This window comes from Aquila chrysaetos, chromosome 14, assembly GCF_900496995.4.
Source record: "Aquila chrysaetos chrysaetos chromosome 14, bAquChr1.4, whole genome shotgun sequence".
In the NCBI taxonomy this organism is placed as follows: domain Eukaryota; kingdom Metazoa; phylum Chordata; class Aves; order Accipitriformes; family Accipitridae; genus Aquila; species Aquila chrysaetos.
The window spans coordinates 17417078-17435977 of NC_044017.1; the positions used below are offsets into that span (position 1 = coordinate 17417078).

At 42.1% G+C, this 18900-nt stretch overlaps 2 protein-coding genes and 1 long non-coding RNA gene across 10 annotated transcripts in view; 2 read left to right on the top strand and 1 right to left on the bottom strand.

The window, feature by feature from the left end:
- On the top strand, nucleotides 1-8318 carry COMMD6 (COMM domain containing 6). 4 transcript variants are annotated; one of them, XR_005933926.1, is made up of 8 exons: nucleotides 1-111; nucleotides 797-855; nucleotides 1445-1510; nucleotides 1683-1759; nucleotides 3060-3228; nucleotides 4357-4509; nucleotides 5528-5673; nucleotides 7654-8318. XR_005933926.1 is itself a non-coding variant. In XM_030036381.2 (7 exons), the coding sequence occupies exons 1-7, from the start codon at nucleotides 63-65 to the stop codon at nucleotides 5576-5578; spliced, it is 624 nt and encodes a 207-aa protein (XP_029892241.1). In that variant the 5' UTR covers nucleotides 1-62; the 3' UTR covers nucleotides 5579-8318. The 4 variants fall into 4 exon arrangements, 3 of the variants coding, with proteins under 3 accessions (XP_029892241.1, XP_029892242.1, XP_029892243.1); XM_030036381.2 differs by having other exon boundaries at nucleotides 5528-8318; XM_030036382.2 differs by having other exon boundaries at nucleotides 1445-1506; nucleotides 1679-1759; nucleotides 5528-8318.
- A 2242-nt stretch (nucleotides 8319-10560) lies between these two features.
- LOC115350600 lies at nucleotides 10561-18626 on the bottom strand. Its single transcript, XR_003926521.1, has 3 exons — nucleotides 18541-18626; nucleotides 12886-12990; nucleotides 10561-12000 (listed from the first exon to the last, which is right to left on the bottom strand). It is a non-coding gene; the product is annotated as an uncharacterized LOC115350600 (long non-coding RNA).
- Nucleotides 17921-18900, top strand: part of TBC1D4 (TBC1 domain family member 4) — a 112549-nt gene continuing 111569 nt past the window's right edge. For 2 of the 5 annotated variants that reach the window (XM_030036378.2, XM_030036379.2), the window contains exon 1: nucleotides 17922-18615. In XM_030036378.2, the coding sequence (XP_029892238.1) occupies nucleotides 18103-18615 (513 nt within the window). In that variant the 5' untranslated portion in view covers nucleotides 17922-18102. Of the gene's footprint in view, nucleotides 18616-18900 lie in introns of all 5 variants that reach the window. The other 3 variants (XM_030036377.2, XM_030036380.2, XM_041128648.1) reach the window with 3 other exon arrangements.

Sequence of the window (18900 nt, forward strand, 5' to 3'; positions counted from 1 at the left end):
AAGCCAATCAGGGCGGCGAGCCTTGTGTGGCGGAAGTCGGGCCTCGGCGCGTGCGCGGCGCCATGGCCGCCGGTTCTGCGGCGGTGCTGGCGCGGGCGCTGGAGGCGCTGGGTGAGGAGGAGGAGGAGGAGGAGGAGGAGGAGGGGGGGGGACGACGACGACGACGCCCCGGTGTGGGGACGGGGGGGGAGCTGAGGGGGAGCTGGGCGGGAGCTGGGCCCACCCGCGCCCGCAGGGTGGGGTGTGGAGGGGAGCGGGGCCGGCCGCCCCCCCCCCCCCCCGGAGCCACCTCACCCAGGCGCCGGGGTGAGCCGTTCCCGGTGGGACCGGGAGAAGGCTTGTGGTAGGCCAGCGGGGGTCTTCCCGGCTGTCCGCTGGCCGCCTGGGGTCTTCGCCGGGGGCAGGCGGCCTGGGTGTAGCAGCGTAGCCCTGGGGAGAGCAGCGGTCCTGTGCTGCCGGTGGCAGCCCTGGGCATGCCCGCCCGGCTTCCCGGTAAGCTGAGGGACTTAGTGCGGATACCGCTCCGCAGAGGTGGGGGAGTTACTCAGGGCTGTCGAACTGCAGTTGCACAGACTCGGTCTGGGGCTCTGAGGCCTTCTGGAGTCACTCCTGTTAGGCTTACTTGGGTGCTGAGCAGGTTATGTTAATGCCATTCAGGACAAACTCCCTTAAAGAAAGCTTTGCTTTTAAGGTAAATGTATGCCTCGTGACCTAGGAGCTCTTCAGAGAGGGATTAGATTTATTACCGTAACAGTTTAAGGATTTGCTTCTGGTCACTACTGCTTGTGTTTTTCAGATGTTGGTGGTGCAGCAGATAAGATTACTTTAATACCTCAAGACTTTTTTGCAGAACTGGTAAGTGGAGCAATAAATGGCATATGGAAGGGTTTCTGGCACCCTTTGATTCTAGGAAACCTTGTTTTTTTAAGCTCTGCTGGTTTTTATCTATTGCAAAGGGAATCTTATGTATCTGGTAGCTTAGATTCACGTGACTTATAAAATGGACCAGTCCTGCTAAGAGTAATGGGATTGCTTTAAATTTATGTTTTCATCACAGAAGATTTTTAAAAATGTGTTTTGCCTTGCATCTAAATGAAATATCAAGCTAGCTTGTCTAGAAAACATTCAGCTTGTTTACTGTAGTGTGCGCTTGAACAGAATAACTGTTCAATTACTATGAAAATGGTGTGTTAAGTAGGAATAGCTAGTGAGCTAGCAACTAAAAGTCTTGCCTGAGTTTATTTCCTTTTCTTGGATTTGTTGTAATTTTAAAATCAGCCATTTCAATGACTTTATTTTTCACTCTGCATTTAAAGCATCCTCCTGTTGTCCGTTTTTGCATTAACCAGTTTTCTTTTTTGTTTAATAATCTCCAAGTATTCAAGCTAGCTTTGTCTTGTATACTAAAATATGCATTAAGAATGTTTTCAAACTTTCTTTACAGTGTGAACAAATAATTCAACATCTGAACCATAAGATCCCAGGTGTGAATACAGCTGAACTGTGTGAGGTAAGTTTGGATACTGGCACTTACAAGCAGGTATATTAGCTGTATATGCTGTAAAGGATAGATTTCCCAAGTCAATTTTTGTGTGTGTGTATATATATATACACACACAAAGAGGTTTTTATTAATGCATAACTTACTATTATTTGTAATTGTTTGAACATTCTGTTTCCAGAGAATTCAAACATCTGGGATTGAGATTAATGTTGGTGACCTGGCAAAAATAGCTAACATTGTTTCCTTTCTATTTAGGTAAGCACAAAATAATTTACTTTCCCTCGTGTCTTTTTTCCCTCCACCACAACTTAACAGTGGTATTAAAAAGTAACATCAGATGTGTGTATAAAATGAACTGATTTGGGAAAAGGGCAAAAGTTTGTAACTCTCAGTACACAAAAAAGAACTTCTGGGCTTAGTTTATGTTCTTAAAAAATGTGTAGTTACTTAATATATTGTCTTACTTTTTGTAATAGAAAAACTAAAGAGAGGAAATTGTTCCAAGATCCTGTCTGCAAGCTTTAGAACTACTGGCAAAATAAAAGAGGAAGTTAAGCTCACCTCTAAAGCTAAGTCAGCTAGGCCTTTGCCTGGAAGAAACGTGGTCTAAAAAACTTCTTGTTTCTTAAAGATTAGAAACCAGCATTTGTGCCTGTTTGAAGGGCACACAGTTTTATAATGTTGAACTCTGCTGTGATAGAGATTTTAGGTAGTATTTTCAGCTGTTGTTTTGCTGTAAGTTTTTCTCTTTTCAGAAAGATAAAATTTTCAAGATCTTGCTTGTTCTTTTAATATCTAGTATCTGAACATTTTATGTAACATTAATATGACTGAAGAAAATATACCAGTAGAAATTTAACACACTAATTTTTCAGCTATGAAATATAAAACATTAAATTATATTAGACCATGCTACTTGGAGGACCAACTCTTTTTCTCTTTTATTAATGTCTCTTTAAGAGGAGTGGATCTGCATGAACAAACCTAGCGTGGGAATTTTTTTTTTTCACCTGTTCTGTAGAGGAAATCAAAGGGCAATTTTCCTCTAGACTTGCTGCCTTTTTAGCTGAGGGTTTATTGCATCATTTGACTCTGCTTAGTACCAATTATACCATTACCTAGAGTCCTTACTTGCCTTTTGGTGGTACTTAAATTACCTCTCCTAAATGTTTAAACTGCCTTGTTTCTAAAGTAATAATATTGTTTAACTGCCCTATGCACACATCTTTCACTGAATTATACCTTTTTTCAGTTGCAACAGCACTTGGAGGCTGTGATTATTTTTATTTTAATGTTGTGTGTTGTGCAAGCCCAGTGAAGCTTGCTCTCTGCATATTAAGACACACTAGAAGTCAGGTCGTGTTGCTTTTTGCATGTGGATACAAAAGATTAGTAAAACATTCTGGGGAAAAAAAATCACAGGCTGCCTAATTATTGTAAAGTGCATAGACACATAAAGCAAAAATTTAAAAATGCCTATTTGGGGTGTAGTGAAAAATTTTATTAAAATTGTGGAGAATGGAACTGATGCAGTGTTCTTTGGATATACCTATAGTACAGCAGCCAGAAGCAATCTCTCTACAGAGGAACTCGTCACCGCCTTGGGCAATACAGTCAGCGTGCTGCCAAAACATGCCGTTCAAGTTATTCGTCATGTATGGAATGAACAGGGCAAATCCATTAGTGTGTCAGAAGATGCAAGAAATACAGCCACAGTGGGGCAGGTAACTAAATGACAAAGTGCAGTTGAGCTAACTATTAACTTTTCATAAATGTCAGTGCTTCATTGTATGTTGTATTGTCAAGCACACAGTGTTATCTTGACTGATGAAAGCTTTCATATATATATATATATATATGTAAATATATGTGTGTGTGTGTGTTGCCAAATGTCCACCCAGATAAAGAAGCATATACAATAAAGGTTGTATAAATGCTGAACAGTTTTCTGATATTGTTTGGATGATGAAGTCACATTTCATACCTCTTTAAAAATTAGTGCTTCATAGTACTATTAGGCAAGGTGAGTGGCAGTCAGTGTGGCAGACAATTGTATTAGCTGTTTATGTAAATCTGTTTTAAATGTAATTTGAATTGTTCTATAGAGTTGATAACACTAGCACTTGATTGTTTTATTCATTGTCTCCCTTAAGTTTAAACTTTTTAAAAGATACATTCTGTCAGTTTCCAGCATTCCTTTTTTGTCCTTTTTGAAAAAATAACACAGTGTATTTGCATTTTAAGATCTTTTTTTTTTCTAACAAGAGTTTTAAAAGAGTACGGAATTAGGAAAAAAAAAATCTTTCTCTGAGGCTTGATAGTAAGCTTCTAAAGGTTCTCTTCACTTCTTTATTCAACAGTTCTGCCTATCATAAAAGGCTAAAAATGATAACTTACCTGTCTGAAACGTATTTATGGTGTACTTTGATTTATCTAAAATAGTTATGAAATGTCTTGTTTTTTTCCATTATTGCTATTATAAAATTTTTGTGCACGGAGGTTTTTCTCATGTTTCCACTTGATTTAGAAAATTAAAAAAAAAGTCAAAAGCATGAATGATATATAAGCCAGGTGAACTCTGTGGCTCAAGCTCCTCTTACTGGAACTTTAAATAGACTGTACTATTGACAGTACTTGAATAAGGAAGACAGATTAACATTGCCAATTTTTTCACTATTGAAGGACAGATGATTTTGTATTCGCAATAATATCTGAATGTGTATGTTTGTTTCCCATTTGGATATGAGCTCTAGATGTCCTATATTGTCTGTAAAATACCCATCCAATAGAATATCAATGGTAGGTTAGATCTCTTTCTTTAACACTGTTTCCAATGTTTTTCTTCTTTGTAGTTTGTAGACATTAAATGGAAACTGGGAGTTGCGATGAGCTCTGACACCTGCAGGTCTCTGAAGTATCCTTATGTTACAGTGACACTAAAGGTGGCAGACCCTTCTGGACAAATAACAGACAAGTCTTTTGAAATGACAGTCCCACAGTTCAAGGTCTGTAATCAGTGTTACTTGATTCAGTCTCTTAAAAATGGTGATGTTGTGAAGGAGCAACTGTATACCTTGATGAATATGTCTGTGTTGCTTACTTACTAATACAGTCATTCAAAGACGAAGCATGAAATAATTATTTAAAATACTGAAGCTAAATACTTACTTCATAGCATTCAGTTCTACATCACTTATCCAGAAATGTTAATTTAGCAGTAATTAATCTGTTCTCTTACAAATAAGCTAACAACTGAAGATGTAAAGACTTTTGGATCTGTCTTGTCAGCTGTCACTCTGCCTTATTAAAAACGCATGGAATGTTTTAAATCTATAGAACTGTTCCCCAGCCTCAAAATCTAAAACTTGGGTTAAGCAATGGAGGTCAGTCTGCGTTGTCACCATTGGCTCTTAATTGCTATGTTTTCATCTATGAACTTATGTAACTTTGTTTAATTTTGCATAGATGTGACACTTCTGTTGTCATTCCTGTTTAAAGGGCGAATAGATACATCACTTAGAATATCATACAAGCTTACAAAGAAATAAATCCTTGGAGTTGGATGGCAGGAATTTGAGAAGGATATTCTGAATCCTTAGGTGTGATATGTTGTATTAATTCTGGCTGAAACCTATTTAATAATTTGTTGTTCAAGTACTGTAAGAAATGGATGCTATACTTGAGAAGCCTGGGTTATTTCAGCTGGGAATAGAAACATTTGTGTGAGAAGGTTTTTTTTGTTGTTGTGGTGTGAGAGCTACTTTGTATTTTTCTTTCATAGCATCTTCTCCTATTAATAGGCAAACCCATGCAAATAAGGCATCAGCTGTGTAGATTTCATAGTGAGTGTGCTCAAATGCCAAACAGCCCACAAAAGGAAAAGCAGAAACTTTCAGTTCAAGCTGCAAATGTAGCTGGAGGAAAGAGGGCATGTGAGAAACATGGATTGTGATTTTTGTCTAACATGCTCAGTTTGAGCTTTTCTTCAAGCAACTGAAATTTATATTAATTCTTGCTTTTTAGAACTTCTTCAGACAGTTCAAGGAAATGGCAGCTGTTCTTGAAACAGTTTGAAGAGAACTCTTTTATTTACACTGACATTTTGGACAGACTTAGATCAAGTAAACTTTTCATTCTGCACAGGGAATAAAGTGCCATTGTTCAGCAAGGTATGTATCCCTGTCTTTTTGACAGGTATTTGTCAGCATCGTCCTTGCATTGCTGTGAAGATTCCTTTGCTTTTGAATACTTGAAGCAAATTCTGCAGTGCTTGTGAAAATGTGTTCAGCTTTATTCATCTTGATATGCAAAAGATCAGGGTGTGTACAGAGAAGCACCACTGTAGACTTTCTAATATCCAAGAGTAAGAAACTGTATGTAAGAAACTACACATTTAAGTCTGGAAAAACACCTGAAAACATTGACTGGGAAGATACTGAGAGAAGTGTAAATGCCATGGTAACACTTTTGTCTGTAAAATTGAGATGTGCTTGGACTCAACAATAATATTAAGTATAAGGAGTATATGAAGTTACACATAACAAGCATACAGTTATTCTTGAAGAATAGCAATGTCAAGTAGTTAGTTGCAGGTATTTGTGGACCTGGCTTCCAGTCTTCTTTTAATAACTGCAGAATGTACTTGTCCTAACAGCTTGTTTATTTCAAATACTTATTTCCCACCACCTAGGCTTATAAAAACTGAGTTAATGCATTAAGCTTTTGTGGAGACCCAAAATTTATTCTCTGAAATGAAGCCCAGAGGATAATTTTAAATAAAGGTAGAAAGGTGAATTTAATTCAAAAGCATTTTAATATATTTTTGCTTTTGCATTTAATCCAACTCTAATCTGTGGCACTCTGCTTGATGTTTTGATCAGCAGTCTGCTTTCTAATTAAATTAGAATATCGATGCAGTTGCCTCACTTCAAGCTCTGAACTAGAAAAGTCAAGAGGAAACTTGAAAATTGAGGCTGGAGTGTTAGCTGAGCACATCAGAGAAAGGACCACACTAAAAGTCAGCAAGATTTTTGTTGTATTGTGTGGCAGGAGTCCACTGGACTGTGTTGTGCACGCTTGCACTTAGAGAATGTCCTAACCAGCAAAATTTTGACTTTGATTCTGAAGAATGGGTGCATTTCCAAAGGGAAGTGATAAATCCAGTGTGCTTGCATGCTCTCTTTTTTGTTGTTGTTTTTTTTCTTGAGTTTTCCATAAACCAAACACAAACTGCAAATACAGTGGGATGTAATAAAAACAATACTGTTGCATTTCAAGATGTGCTGGTGGTGTAGTAGAGCAAGTAAATGTGAAGAGAGGTGATTCATACTGATAAGCAGACTGAAGTTTATGCTGCAACTTCAGAATAGTAGACACTGAGAAACAGTTTTGCTGGGACAGATCCTCATGTGATTTCAGGCCCCTTTAAGTGAGAACATCTACCTTTCTAACCCACTTACATTTTTTTAATTAACTTTCTTAGAAGCTGGCCGAAAGTCATTGATACAGGTTATGCCTGCCTTTTTGCATCATGAAAATAAACTGCAGCCCACTGTGCGGGCTGCATACTGCATTCCTTTTAATAAGGAGAGATACACGCCCCCTATTTGGGCATTATGCATGGTGGATAAGAACAGTGCTTGGAATTGCTTAGAAGCCCAAGAAAGTGAAACAGTGTTGGCTTTAACAAAAGATAGTAAAAATTTTGGGCTGTGGCCCTTGATCGGGGTGATACTTCCTTTGTGCTGCTGAAGTCTGAGGTGTTTGCTTTGTGGCTGGGGAGAGCAGATTGCTCTTTTCTGGGACCTTCTCAATGGAATGTCACAATGGTCTCAGCAACAGACTTCTCGTTTGCCTTTTCCCTTGTCTGTCTACAAGGGCTCAGGGCTGAACGTAGTGGAAAAAAACCCCTCTCTGTGTGTGGAAAAGTGATGTAAGCAGCTGATTTTTAATTTTTTTTTTTTAATTTGCAAAAGTTGGAGTGTAAGGCTGTTACAACTGGAAAAGACTGTCATGCTTTGGCCTAGTGAACTAATTGGTTTACATCAATGCTAGAGTTCCAGAAAAAGAATACTACTTTTTTTTTTAGTAAAGCTGGAGCCTTACAAATACTTCCCATTTGTTCTAATGCACTTAAGTTCTTCATATAGGTGGAAACATTTGTGCCTTCATTGGAACTGGATGGAAAAGAAGATTTAATTTTGTCTTAACTTCTAGAAACAGCAATTCAGTAAATGTTGGAAGGTATTGAGGAAATGTTCAGTTACCATTTTTGCTTGGTCTGTCACCAAGAGGAGAAAGTTGGCAGCCTTTGAAAAATCTAACTTATATTTTGTCAAGTCAAATATTCTAGAAATATTAACGAATATCTTTGAAATGTCCCTGAACTCCAGCACGTTGTAACTCTGGCTGGAAGATGCCTGGACATGTGTGCTATACCAGTTTACTGTCTGAGAATTTTTGGACATGTTCATGGACATCTAGGAGACATGATTAAAAGTTGGCTATGTACTCAAACTTCTGGGATTTGTCCTGATTGCTATCAATAGGAATTCCTATACTGAGTAATGGAAGAATTAAGTACTTTATTAAAAAAACCAAACTAAAAACCTAACAGTTTGCAGGGTAGCAATATTAACATGTTCAAACAAGCTGTTGAATTGTTTGTCTCTATGTGCAGAAATGAGATCTTTTCAAAGAGAATCGGGAGTCCTTGTGTGTTTCTAATTCTACTTGTTGATTGATATTAAATTGTATAACGAATATTTTTGTAAGTCCACAAACAGTCATTAAACATATAGGTAACAAAGATAAAGATGGTCTGTATTTTGTTTTAAGCTTATTGCATGAAAGTCTGTCTCATAAATACTAGAATGGGTGAAGTTCAGGACTAGACTATGACTAAACTTCTCGCCTTATTAAATTAGCATGAAGTTCAGACATATGCAGTCTTTCTCTGTGATGGGGTACCAAGGAGCTGAGGGATAACTGCAGGCTGCAAGGAATATTTGTATCAATTACTTACAGCTAGACAAAGTGTTGTATTGAACAAGTAAAAGACAGAGGATCTATGAGATTAATGAAATTTTGCAGGAAATTGAATTCAAGAAGTTTTCTTTCCTTAACTGTATTTAGGAGACAAGTAAACAATTTTTCTTTTCAACATTTGCCTGGAACAGAGCAAGAGGAAGGAAGGGGTGGGGGGAAAGGGTCTTGCGCAGTAAACAAACCCAAGGGAGGGAATGATGAAGGAACCTCCTGGCAATGATTGTCTGTTGTCTTCATCACATCACCTTTTGCAGGGGGTGTGTGTGTTAGTTTCAAACACACCAGCCCACTTGCAGAAAGCTGTTTTTTAGAAAAATGGAGAAAGACCCACAGAAGGAGTGCACAAGTGGCTGTAGTCATGTCTGTGCACTAGTTTTATATATTTAGCTTCTGCACACTTTGGTCTAGTTGTGGCAGAAGTAAAAGCATGTCTCTGTTCCTGCTTCCACAAAATTGTACTGCCTTTCTTTAACCACATTTTAAAGATATGTAACCTTGTTGTTCACTGTGAGCCAATCCCCCTCTATTTTTTACCTTCCCCTTTTCAAGCCTTTGCACTGTATTTGAACACCTGAAAATACATTAGCTTGGACCCATTAAAAACAAAGGTAGAGAGATGATAAATTGGGGGAGAGGAAGAATGTTGTTTATTCTTCCTGCTTGCCCTGTTCCCTATTGTATTTGAATGTTTTATTGTCCTCTTAACTGTGGATATAACGAGAGGGTAATTTCCCCTCCTTTGCAGAGGCATGCAGGGTTTTTCTGTTTAGCCCTTGCGGGTACTAGAATAACGCATAAAAGTGCCTGAGTCATTTAATCTACCTGCAGCAAAAAATGCTCCATCTCTCAAGAACCTTTGCAACAGGGGCAGGGACTTAAAATTCAGCAGCCTCTATCCTACCCAGTACCCTGTGGTTGATCATGGTAGTGCTCATTTCCCAGAGAGATTTTTAGTAAAATGTTATATGACTTCTGGTTGGGCTGCTAGCTTACTGGGCATTCACTCAATTAGGAAGTTGGATCTGTGCAGGTCAGTACATGACATAATGAGTGCTTTGACCGGGGTTGAGCTTGCATGGTATGCTGCTACAGTCCTCGCTTCCTGACGCTCGGTCACCTCATAAACAACTGCGTTTGCTTGTCACTGTGCACTTTTGGCCAAATGTTTCCTTTAGTTTTGCTTCTACCATGCAGCACTGTCCCTACATGCTTTACCCAGTTTCACTCTTGGTGCTTGAGTTGCTTGAGTGCATGAGGAAGCACGCATGTTAAAGGGATGATGCTCAGCACTCCTCATACCCAGTCCTGGATCCTTTGAAAGACTTCTGACTCTTGTTTCTGAGGCTTTTCTGAAGGAAGGTGGAGAAATGACCTGCCATTTGAACTGAGTTACTGGGACATGTCTGTTAATTATTTATGACTTTGTCATTGAGAAAGTAAGGAATCTGAGATTGCTGATCTTTTCCATGAAGGCTAATTTTAATGCTTTGGGGTTTCTTCTTCCTTGTACTGCATTTTCCTCTTATGGCTAATTACGGTCTGGCTGCCCTAACTTGAGTACCATTTCTGTTCAATATGCATAGGTGCCATAGTTTCCAAGTACTCTTTTAGTGTTGACATTACAAATATTATATTTATAAATTGGAAATTTCAGTGTCAGTTTTGTACTTCACATACTGAACTTTGGAACAGTAACCTTTAATATGCGCATTAAAAAAGAAGGAAAATTCTCTTATATCACAGAAATTTCTGTGCTATGTAGTATTTTAAGAGGAATTTGTCATAGCATCGGTCACCAGGTGGCACTGCTACATACAGTCTTGATACACTGTAATCCTCTGAGAGCACGTCTGACAATGGGATAAGGACTTCTGGTTTTCTCCAGTGCAGCTTATATCTGGAACTGTACACATCCATGTCGCCATAATTCTCATCCTACTTCTTACATTGTAGGGAAATACTCTAACATCTGGGTTAATTGTTAAAAAGATGAGCGTAAAGATTTCCAGTGACATAACCAACATTCAGCATTTTAATGATAACAGAATATATACCATACATTGTATATTTGCAGTAGCTTAAAACAGTAATTTAATTATACTAACATTTCTGCATTATTACTTGCTCTTTAAATAGTATCATGTTACATTTCTATTGGGGCCTATTCTTTTTTTACATTATTTTTCCTGTTTATACATCTCTCAAATAGATTTTTCTAGATCTGTATCTTGTTCATAGAATAAGCATTTGCATTTCTCTATCCAAGGTTTTCATGCAGTTTAACCACTCTAAAATCCTTCTGTTGCCCCCCAAGTGGGGTTTGGTACCTGGTGTGCAATGAGCCAGTCTTACACACAGAGCCAAGATATTTGTTTATTTCATGTCTGCGCAGAGATGGGTGCCAGAGGGTGACTCCACAAAGCTGGCACACCCTGCATTTAAACAGGCAAGCAATTTATACAGTTTCAGGTTGATCCGCTTAGTTACTGAAGCCCTTCCCAAAATCATTATTGGTAGTCGCTACGTGCCACCATTTCTATTGGGCTAAGGTTTTCTCTGCTTCAAATTAAAAGTACGGTGTTCTTTTATTCTACAGCGCATGCTCAAGAAGTGTGGGGGGGTAAGTCTTTTAGGTCTTTGAGTTGGTGGTTGTGATCTCCCCCTGCCGCCTTTACTTTTCCCCTAGTTCATGCTTCTTTGGCAATCATCCGGCCTTTGGTGCCTTCTGGAGCAGGATGTTTCCTTTTTATCAGTCTTTAGTTCCTTCTTCAAAGGTATAGTTGCTGGTAAAGCCTGCATCGTTTATACAGAGTAACCAGGCCTACATAGTGAAACTATTGAGTAATGGTTCTCCTTAAAGGATAATGCATCATGTTTAACCCTAAATTGAGTAGTATCACCACGGTTAGGTGGTAATTCAAACATATGACTACACTTCTTCTGTATTTTGTTATGCAGCCCAGTGTTCAGTGTCTTTATGCCACACTTAGGAATATACTTCTCTGCCACTGACAGTGGCCCTGTTGCTTAATTCCCCTGTGAATTACCTCTGAATCTGAAAAATAATGTTCCGATGTTCTTGGTACTACTGAAACTGCAAAGAATTTTTCTGTTCCCCATTAGTGGGGCCAGAATGTCATCACTGCTGTGTCTTAGGTAGGTTACAGGTGTTTTTTAAAAAAAAAATTCATCTGAAAGCTTGGCCGAATTAAAGCAAGGCAGGCTTCTTTCCCAGTGATGCTTCTGAACTGGCAAGTACTGGATGCTGCAACCATGCAGGAAGCTTGAGAGGGGTGTTAAAAGTTTACATTTAAAATGAGTAGAGGAATGTAAGTGCATGTCTTGCATGAATCACCGGTGTGCTGTGCGATGCTGCTTCTCACAGTTGGGAATGGGGGACGAAAGATGCTCACCGGTCAACAGAGTCAAGACAACAGATGTCGATTTACCTAGGAGAGAGTTAGGAACGATGAGAAACAGAATTAAGGGGTTCCCATCTGGGTTGGTTGGTTTGGGTTTGGTTGGGGTTTTTTTTGGCAGCTACGCTGGCACCATTCTCAGAATTGTGTTGGGACTACGCGTGCCCTGTTGTTCCTGGTAAGCTGTACCTTCTCTTACCAGACATACAGTACTGAGTTGTGAAGTTGCAGTAACATTTTAATAGTGATACACTGTTGAAGTCTAAACTGTATTTGCATTTTCCTCTTGAACAGATACAATTTGTGACCTTTGAATTTGGAAGTACTCTTGCCTTCCGAAGCACCTCTCTTCTGTATCATTTCTGCACTCTACTACAGATCTGCTAACCTTTCTAGCCTGTGGTTCAAGCTTTGTAATAATATATTTGTGGAATAATATCAAGATTTTCCTTTTAGCTTTGTGATGACAAGAAATTCTGTCTTAGTTTCCACTGCTGGACAGTTGAAGGGGACCAGAATGCCTTCCAAACCACAAAATGAGGTAGAGGTAGTGGGCACTGTCAGGGAGAGAAGTAGACTCCAGCAGCTGTGGTACTCTTCTTCCTCTTTTTTTTTTCTCTTTTTTTGTATGTTACTGCAGTGGTTGGGGAATAGTAATCATCTCCTTTATATAAAAGCAGCAATAATTGGGAACGTGGAAGTTCTTGTTGCAGAAGTTCCTTTATCTCCTGCAATAACTAGCTTTGCAACTGGCTTGAGCGGCTAACAGCCACCAAACTCTATTATTTCAACAACAAGGGTTTTAGTAAGCTGATCTGATACCCTTTTTGGGGGGAGAAACCTTACAAAAAAACCCCCAAAACAAAAACCCCAACAAATTGCAAATGTTCCTGCCTGGAAGGATGCGATACTCACAGGTAAGCACACAGGACTCGAGATTAAAACTTCATTTTAAACAAAGAGCATTGTTGTTCTTCACTGGATTCAAAGTCTGCTGTGCCAGAAAGTTTCATGGGATGACTGTTACATAAAAAAAGACAAAAATAAGAATCTTTCCACAATCAAATACTTCTTTGAAGGGAAAGATAATAATTCAATGCATTGTCTCTCTTAATCAGTGCTACATTGAATAACGATACACTGAACACAGACATAAAATGTGGTGGCTCGCCTTAAGTTCTACAGATGTTTATGAAATTTCTAGCTAGGGATTATTCTGTTCTGAACTTTTCTCATTCCAGTTCCCCTAAATCTGTTTTGGAGTGGTTCTTATTGGCAGAGCAAATTATAATCTGTCATTATGATCAAAAAAGATTAGTGCCATTTGAGAAGAAAAACAAAAAACAAACCACCCAACCCCCATCAGATTAATTTTTTATCACTTTTATTGTGTACAAATTGCAGTGAGTGTCTCCTGCTATTGACATGTCTCTACAAGACTGATATGTATTACTCAAACCTTTGGCATTACCTTTTAAACTATAATAACCTCCATACATCCTGCAAAATACACAGTTTTCACTATTTCTAGCTATGGTTTTACAAACTTAATAGAGGAAGCACAACGGTTTGTCCAGCAGCTAAATTTTAAAGCCTTGGTAATATGTCCAGTCTACTGAACTTACTTTCTAATACTTCAATTATATTTCCAAAAGTTAATTCATTAGAGTCTTCAAATAAGACTGAGTAGTTTAATAAAGTTTTCTACAGTAAAAATGTGTACATCTGAGATCTTACTAAAAGGTGATCTGAGCATAAAATAAGATTTGACTAGTTAAAAATAATGCAAATACAGTAGTAGACCTTGAAATCCCAGAGACTTAAGTGACAGCATTCTTAGAAAAGCAATAGGATGAGAAGCAATTCCAGCTACAGGGCATATTACTGAAATAAAGTACTCTAGTCCAAGGTGATTGAAGTTACGCATAAATTAAAGGATTGTAAAGTGAAGTCTACAGCTCCTCTAATAACTTAATATTTTTTTCTCCAATTAAAATTGTGGCTAGAAAGCTTAAGGGGATGGATAATTACTAGCAATTAACAGTCTGATCATGTGAGATGTTGAGGTCTCTCCGCTCCTTAAGAAATTACTGAGAACTGTGGTTGCTTACCATTTTGCAGGTTTAAATCCTTTAACACTGAACATGAACTGATGATCCAGATATGATATATGAAACAGCTGCTGTGGTGTCATGTGCAGAAACAGTATACATCATCAAGATATTGTCTTAATGAACAAAACATGCTTCCTTTCATAAACAGAAGGAAAATATACTTACCCATTTTATTTGGAAAAATAATCTTTACATGTAGTACTCCATTGACCAAGCATATTGAATCCACAATGTTCAGAGGCATTTACTTACATTTAGTTAACTGTATCCGTGTTTGGTCACTCAATAATATACCTTGTTTTAAGAGATATTGCATCTAATGTCTATTTAGTCAACAGAAATCAATGGCAGGTTATCAACAATTCAGAAAAATCTGACTGGGTATGTGGTCAGTTTTATTTGACCAGCTGAGCATGTATTTGCAGCACATGCTGTGGCGATTATTGAGCACAGGACTTTATGTACTTTAGATCTTCCAATATAGTTTTCACTTTGAATTTTACAATTTGTTTCAAGAAGCTTGGCCAATAATAATAATACTAAAAAAAAGGAATTTAAAAAAAATTGTGGCTTCTCATCAGAGGCTTTGTCTGTTTTGTCTCTGCATGGGTGCTGCATTTACACTTCTTTCCATTTGGGATGACCTGGAGAGGAACTGCTCTTTAATGAAGAGCAGACATGTATTTTCAAAGCTCTGTGGATAAGGGCTATGGAAAGTTGCTTTCTTCTCTATCCCAAAGTTTCTGATTCCCATTAACTGAGCTATAAGGATTACATAGTTTAGGCTAATTCCTAACTATATTGTGCAAAGAATTAGAGGATGATGCTTTTGTTACCATTGTAGTTTTAAACACTAGGGGAGAAACCACATGAGGAGCATGTCAGAGGTCACAGGCGAAGGAATACTGTGCTCCATATGAGAGAAACTAGGAAGTTTCAACTTAAAGGTGCAGGAATACTTGCAGCTGAAAAGAAACGAGAAAAGGGGACCAACTTCAAGAAGAAAAATTATATAACTAAAGGACTGAGTTTCTAATGAAACACTATTAATGAGATGGGGTGATAAAAAGTGGTAGGCAGATTAAAGGATAAGAAAGAAATGATGAAGTAAGTGGATAAAGGTAATGGGCAGTTAAGAGGGATTACTATGAAGAACCAATTCAGAGAGACATAAAAGCTGAAGCGAGAAGAAAGCATGAAAACTTTGGATTAACATCTGAGAATTTTATTTTGAAGGTAGTTAAAATATTAGTGGTAGAGTTTATATAGATTAATTTCGTCTTATAAGGGATTTGTATAAAGAATTCAATAATAAAAATAAATTAGGTCAAAATAACCAGATCTCATACCATATGAAGCAAACCACCCAACTGAAGGAGAAACCAAACAGCTTTACATAACTGACACAATGGTGATAATTTAAGAATTTCAGATTCATTTTCCACATTTTGTTCCTCGCAGTTCTACCTGATAAAATAATTTGCAAAAATTGAAGTGTGTCCTTAGGAGCTGAAAACCCAGCTCTGTAGCATCTTCAAGGGAAGGCTTCTTGTTCCGTTTGAACAATGTGAGAACATCAATGGATCTGTGATTGCTTAAAAGAATTTCATCCTCTTTTTGCCTTTTTTTTTAATGTATTCACATGATTGTCTTCACGTTTCCAGATTATTATTAATTATTTGTATCGCCACAGCACCTAAAAGCCTAGGTGGTTGTCCGCAACCTTACAAACATAATACAAAGGGATCTAATAGTCTCGGAGATGGTGTTTGTAAGCAGCTGCAGCAATTCAGTATGTTGCAGCCTCCCCCTTAGGCTGCTTTGCTGAAGCCATTTCATGATTACCCCATCTAAAATCATTGCAGCAGAACGTATGAGGGGGTTTTGCTGCTGCTTTAGTGCAAGCCCAGTGTTCAGTTCACTTCCCTGGTAGTTTAAATCGGTCTTTGCGCTCAAGTGACTGAATTGCAGCTTCACGCTCTGGATCAATCATCTAACCAACCGTTCCCAAAAGAAGCGAGTAGTCTCGCTGCCCTCTTCACCCCCCCGAGCAGCTATTCCCGCTTCCTCTGTGCCAACAGCGGTATCTGTATGAGCGCTGTCACTTAAATTAGAGGCGGCTCACAGAACTGAACTGGCAGAAAACGAGCAGTTCACCGCAGTGTTAAACCAGTGCCAGCCAGCGCTGCTGCCAGGAAGCAAATGGGTCTTCTCCCAGGTGCGCTGTTAGAGGATCCCAGCGGCCCCCAAACTGTCATCCCGTAGTGCCGGAGCACAAAATCTCAAGTAACCTCAGATAAAGGGTTAATGCTAACTGTGCAGACTGAGAGACAAGAAATTTTTTAGGTTTGTGGTCTGAAGAATTTGGCCATTCTTATTCCAACTGCCCCAGTTGTAACAGCGCAGTTCAGGTGTTAAAGTGTGTGAAAATAGTCAGCTTGGGAAAGCAATTCCATTCTGGCTTTAACTTGTACCATTGTAGCAAATATTAAAGCTGGCATCCAGCCTACATTAAGACTTTTGGCGTTAGCTGCCCTGTTGTAAGGAGAGCTCATTTTAGGATGCTCTGGGAGGAGGTATATTTGAGGTCTTTCCAAGTCAGAACGTTAAAACTGAAAATTACAACTGATAAACCAAAATGCATAAACCAGATGATTAAACTGGTAAAAAGAAGAGCAAAATACCTTGCTCAGGAAATGAGCGTAGTTGCTTGTAACGCTATTAAGATCCTGCTAACGCGACAGTTTTTCTGTCAGTTCAGGCTGTCGTGGGTTGTGCACTGCTGTGCTACACGACCCTTCTCTGCCCAAATAATCTGGCACGCAGCCTCAAATTACACGGAGTAGGTCTTCAGCTCAAGCTACAGATTATTTTTTCTAGACAGGGTTAAAACGGCTGCCGTAATAGCATGTTACTGGGAGTTATCGCCGCTGTTGTTACAGGTGTAAACACAAGGTCGGTCACTAAAATTGACGATTACAAAACGGATATGGTTGCTGTGTGACTGGAAAAGCTTTGTCCAGCTACTTTCTCAGGTAGAGGAGACTAGTTACTAACATTTACAGTAGGTGGCGGATTTTTCGTTGACGAAAGAGATGTTATCGCGATAGCGAGGGGAGAAAAACCCCCACAACTAGAAGCTCAAGCAGGAAAAAGAAACCTAGGGGGGGGGGGGGGGGGAAGTAGTTTGACATCAGTCTTAATTATACTCTGACTTGACAGTGACTCGGCAGGGAGACGCTGCTGCAATCCCGCCGTGGAAGCACCTCCGCACGTCTGCGACAAGGCTGTTTTTCCCTGGGGGAGGCGGGGGGAAGCAGAGCGGCTGCGGTGCCCCGGGCCCCCACTGCCTCCGGGGAGGCTTCTCCCAGCGCCCCTCCGGCTCGCCGAAAGCAAAACCAACTCGGGAAAAGCTTGGGAGCTCTTGCAAACGGGGCGGGGGGGCAGCCCCCCCCCCCGCCTCCTTCCCTCCGCCGCTCGGGGACCTTCCTCTCCTTGCGGACCTCCTCCTCCTCCTCCTCCCTCCGCGGCCCGTCACGCTGCGGGGCCGCAGGGAGGGACCAGCACCCGCCCCGCCGGGGGGAACCGCGGGGCCGGCGGCACCCGGCGAAGCGGGAGGCGGCGCGCAGCCCACGTTGTGTTTTTGTTTGGAGCCCGGGGCGGCGCGGCGCCGTCCCGCCCCTCGGCCGGGGGCGGCCGGGCCGCGGAGCCCTCTCGGGGCGTAGCCTCGCCGCTCCTCCCCGGGGCGGGGAGGAGGAGGAGGAGGAGGAGGAGGGTGGTGGTGGTGGTGGTGGTGGTGGTGGTGGTGGAGGAGGGTGACGGAGGAGGAGGGTGACTCGGCCGCTTCCCCTCCCCGCGGGCCGACCCCGCGCGGGTAGGCGGGGAGGCGGCTCCGGGGACGTGCCCGGCGGGATGCGCGCTTAAGCGGCGGCCCCGGCCGAGCGCAGGCCCCGCCGGCTGCACCTGGCGCCGGGGGTAGCGGCCGCGGAGCGCCGCGCTCTCCGCCCGCCGACCCGCCATGGAGAAGCGAGGGGAGGGCGAGCCGCTCTCCCACCCGCTGGAGCCCGAGCCCGAGCCGCAGCCGGCGCCGCCGGGGGAGAAGCGCTTCAGGCTGTGGTACGTGGGCTCGTCGTGCCTGGACAGGCGGACCACGCTGCCCATGCTGCCCTGGCTGATGGCTGAGATCCGCCGCCGCGGGCAGCGCCAGGAGCCCGGCGGCGCCCTGGGCGGCGCGGTGCCGGCCCGCGAGGTGCTGCTGCTGCTGGGCTCGCCCACGCTGCGCTGCGTGCCCGCCGGCCCCGCCAGCCCCGGCCGCCCCGCCGGCCCCGGCCCCGGCCCCGCCGCCGGCCCCGGCCGCCCCGCCAGCCCCGCGCCCGCCGTCTTCATCTTCGAGCACAAGGCGCAGCACATCGCCCGCTTCATCCACAACAGCCACGACCTCACCTACTTCGCCTACCTGATCAAGGCGCAGCCCGACAACCCCGACTCCCCCATGGCCTGCCACGTCTTCCGGGCCACCGACCCCAACCAGGCGAGTGGCGGCGGGGGCGGAGGGAGGGGGCGCTGCCCGGGATCCCCCCGCTTTGCTTCTCTCCCCCCCCCCCCGCCCCTCGCCTGACGGGACCCCAGGCGCTGCCCTCCCCAACCGCGGAGGGGGTCCGTGTGCTCGGACGGGGCGGGGCGGCGCTTGCGGGCCGCTGCGGGACCGTAACCTCCCAGACACCCACCCGCGGAGCGGGGGGAGCCGGCCCGGGGCCGGCCGTGCCCGCCGGGCTGTCCCCGCCGCAGCCGTCCCGGGGCTGCACCTGCGCTGCAC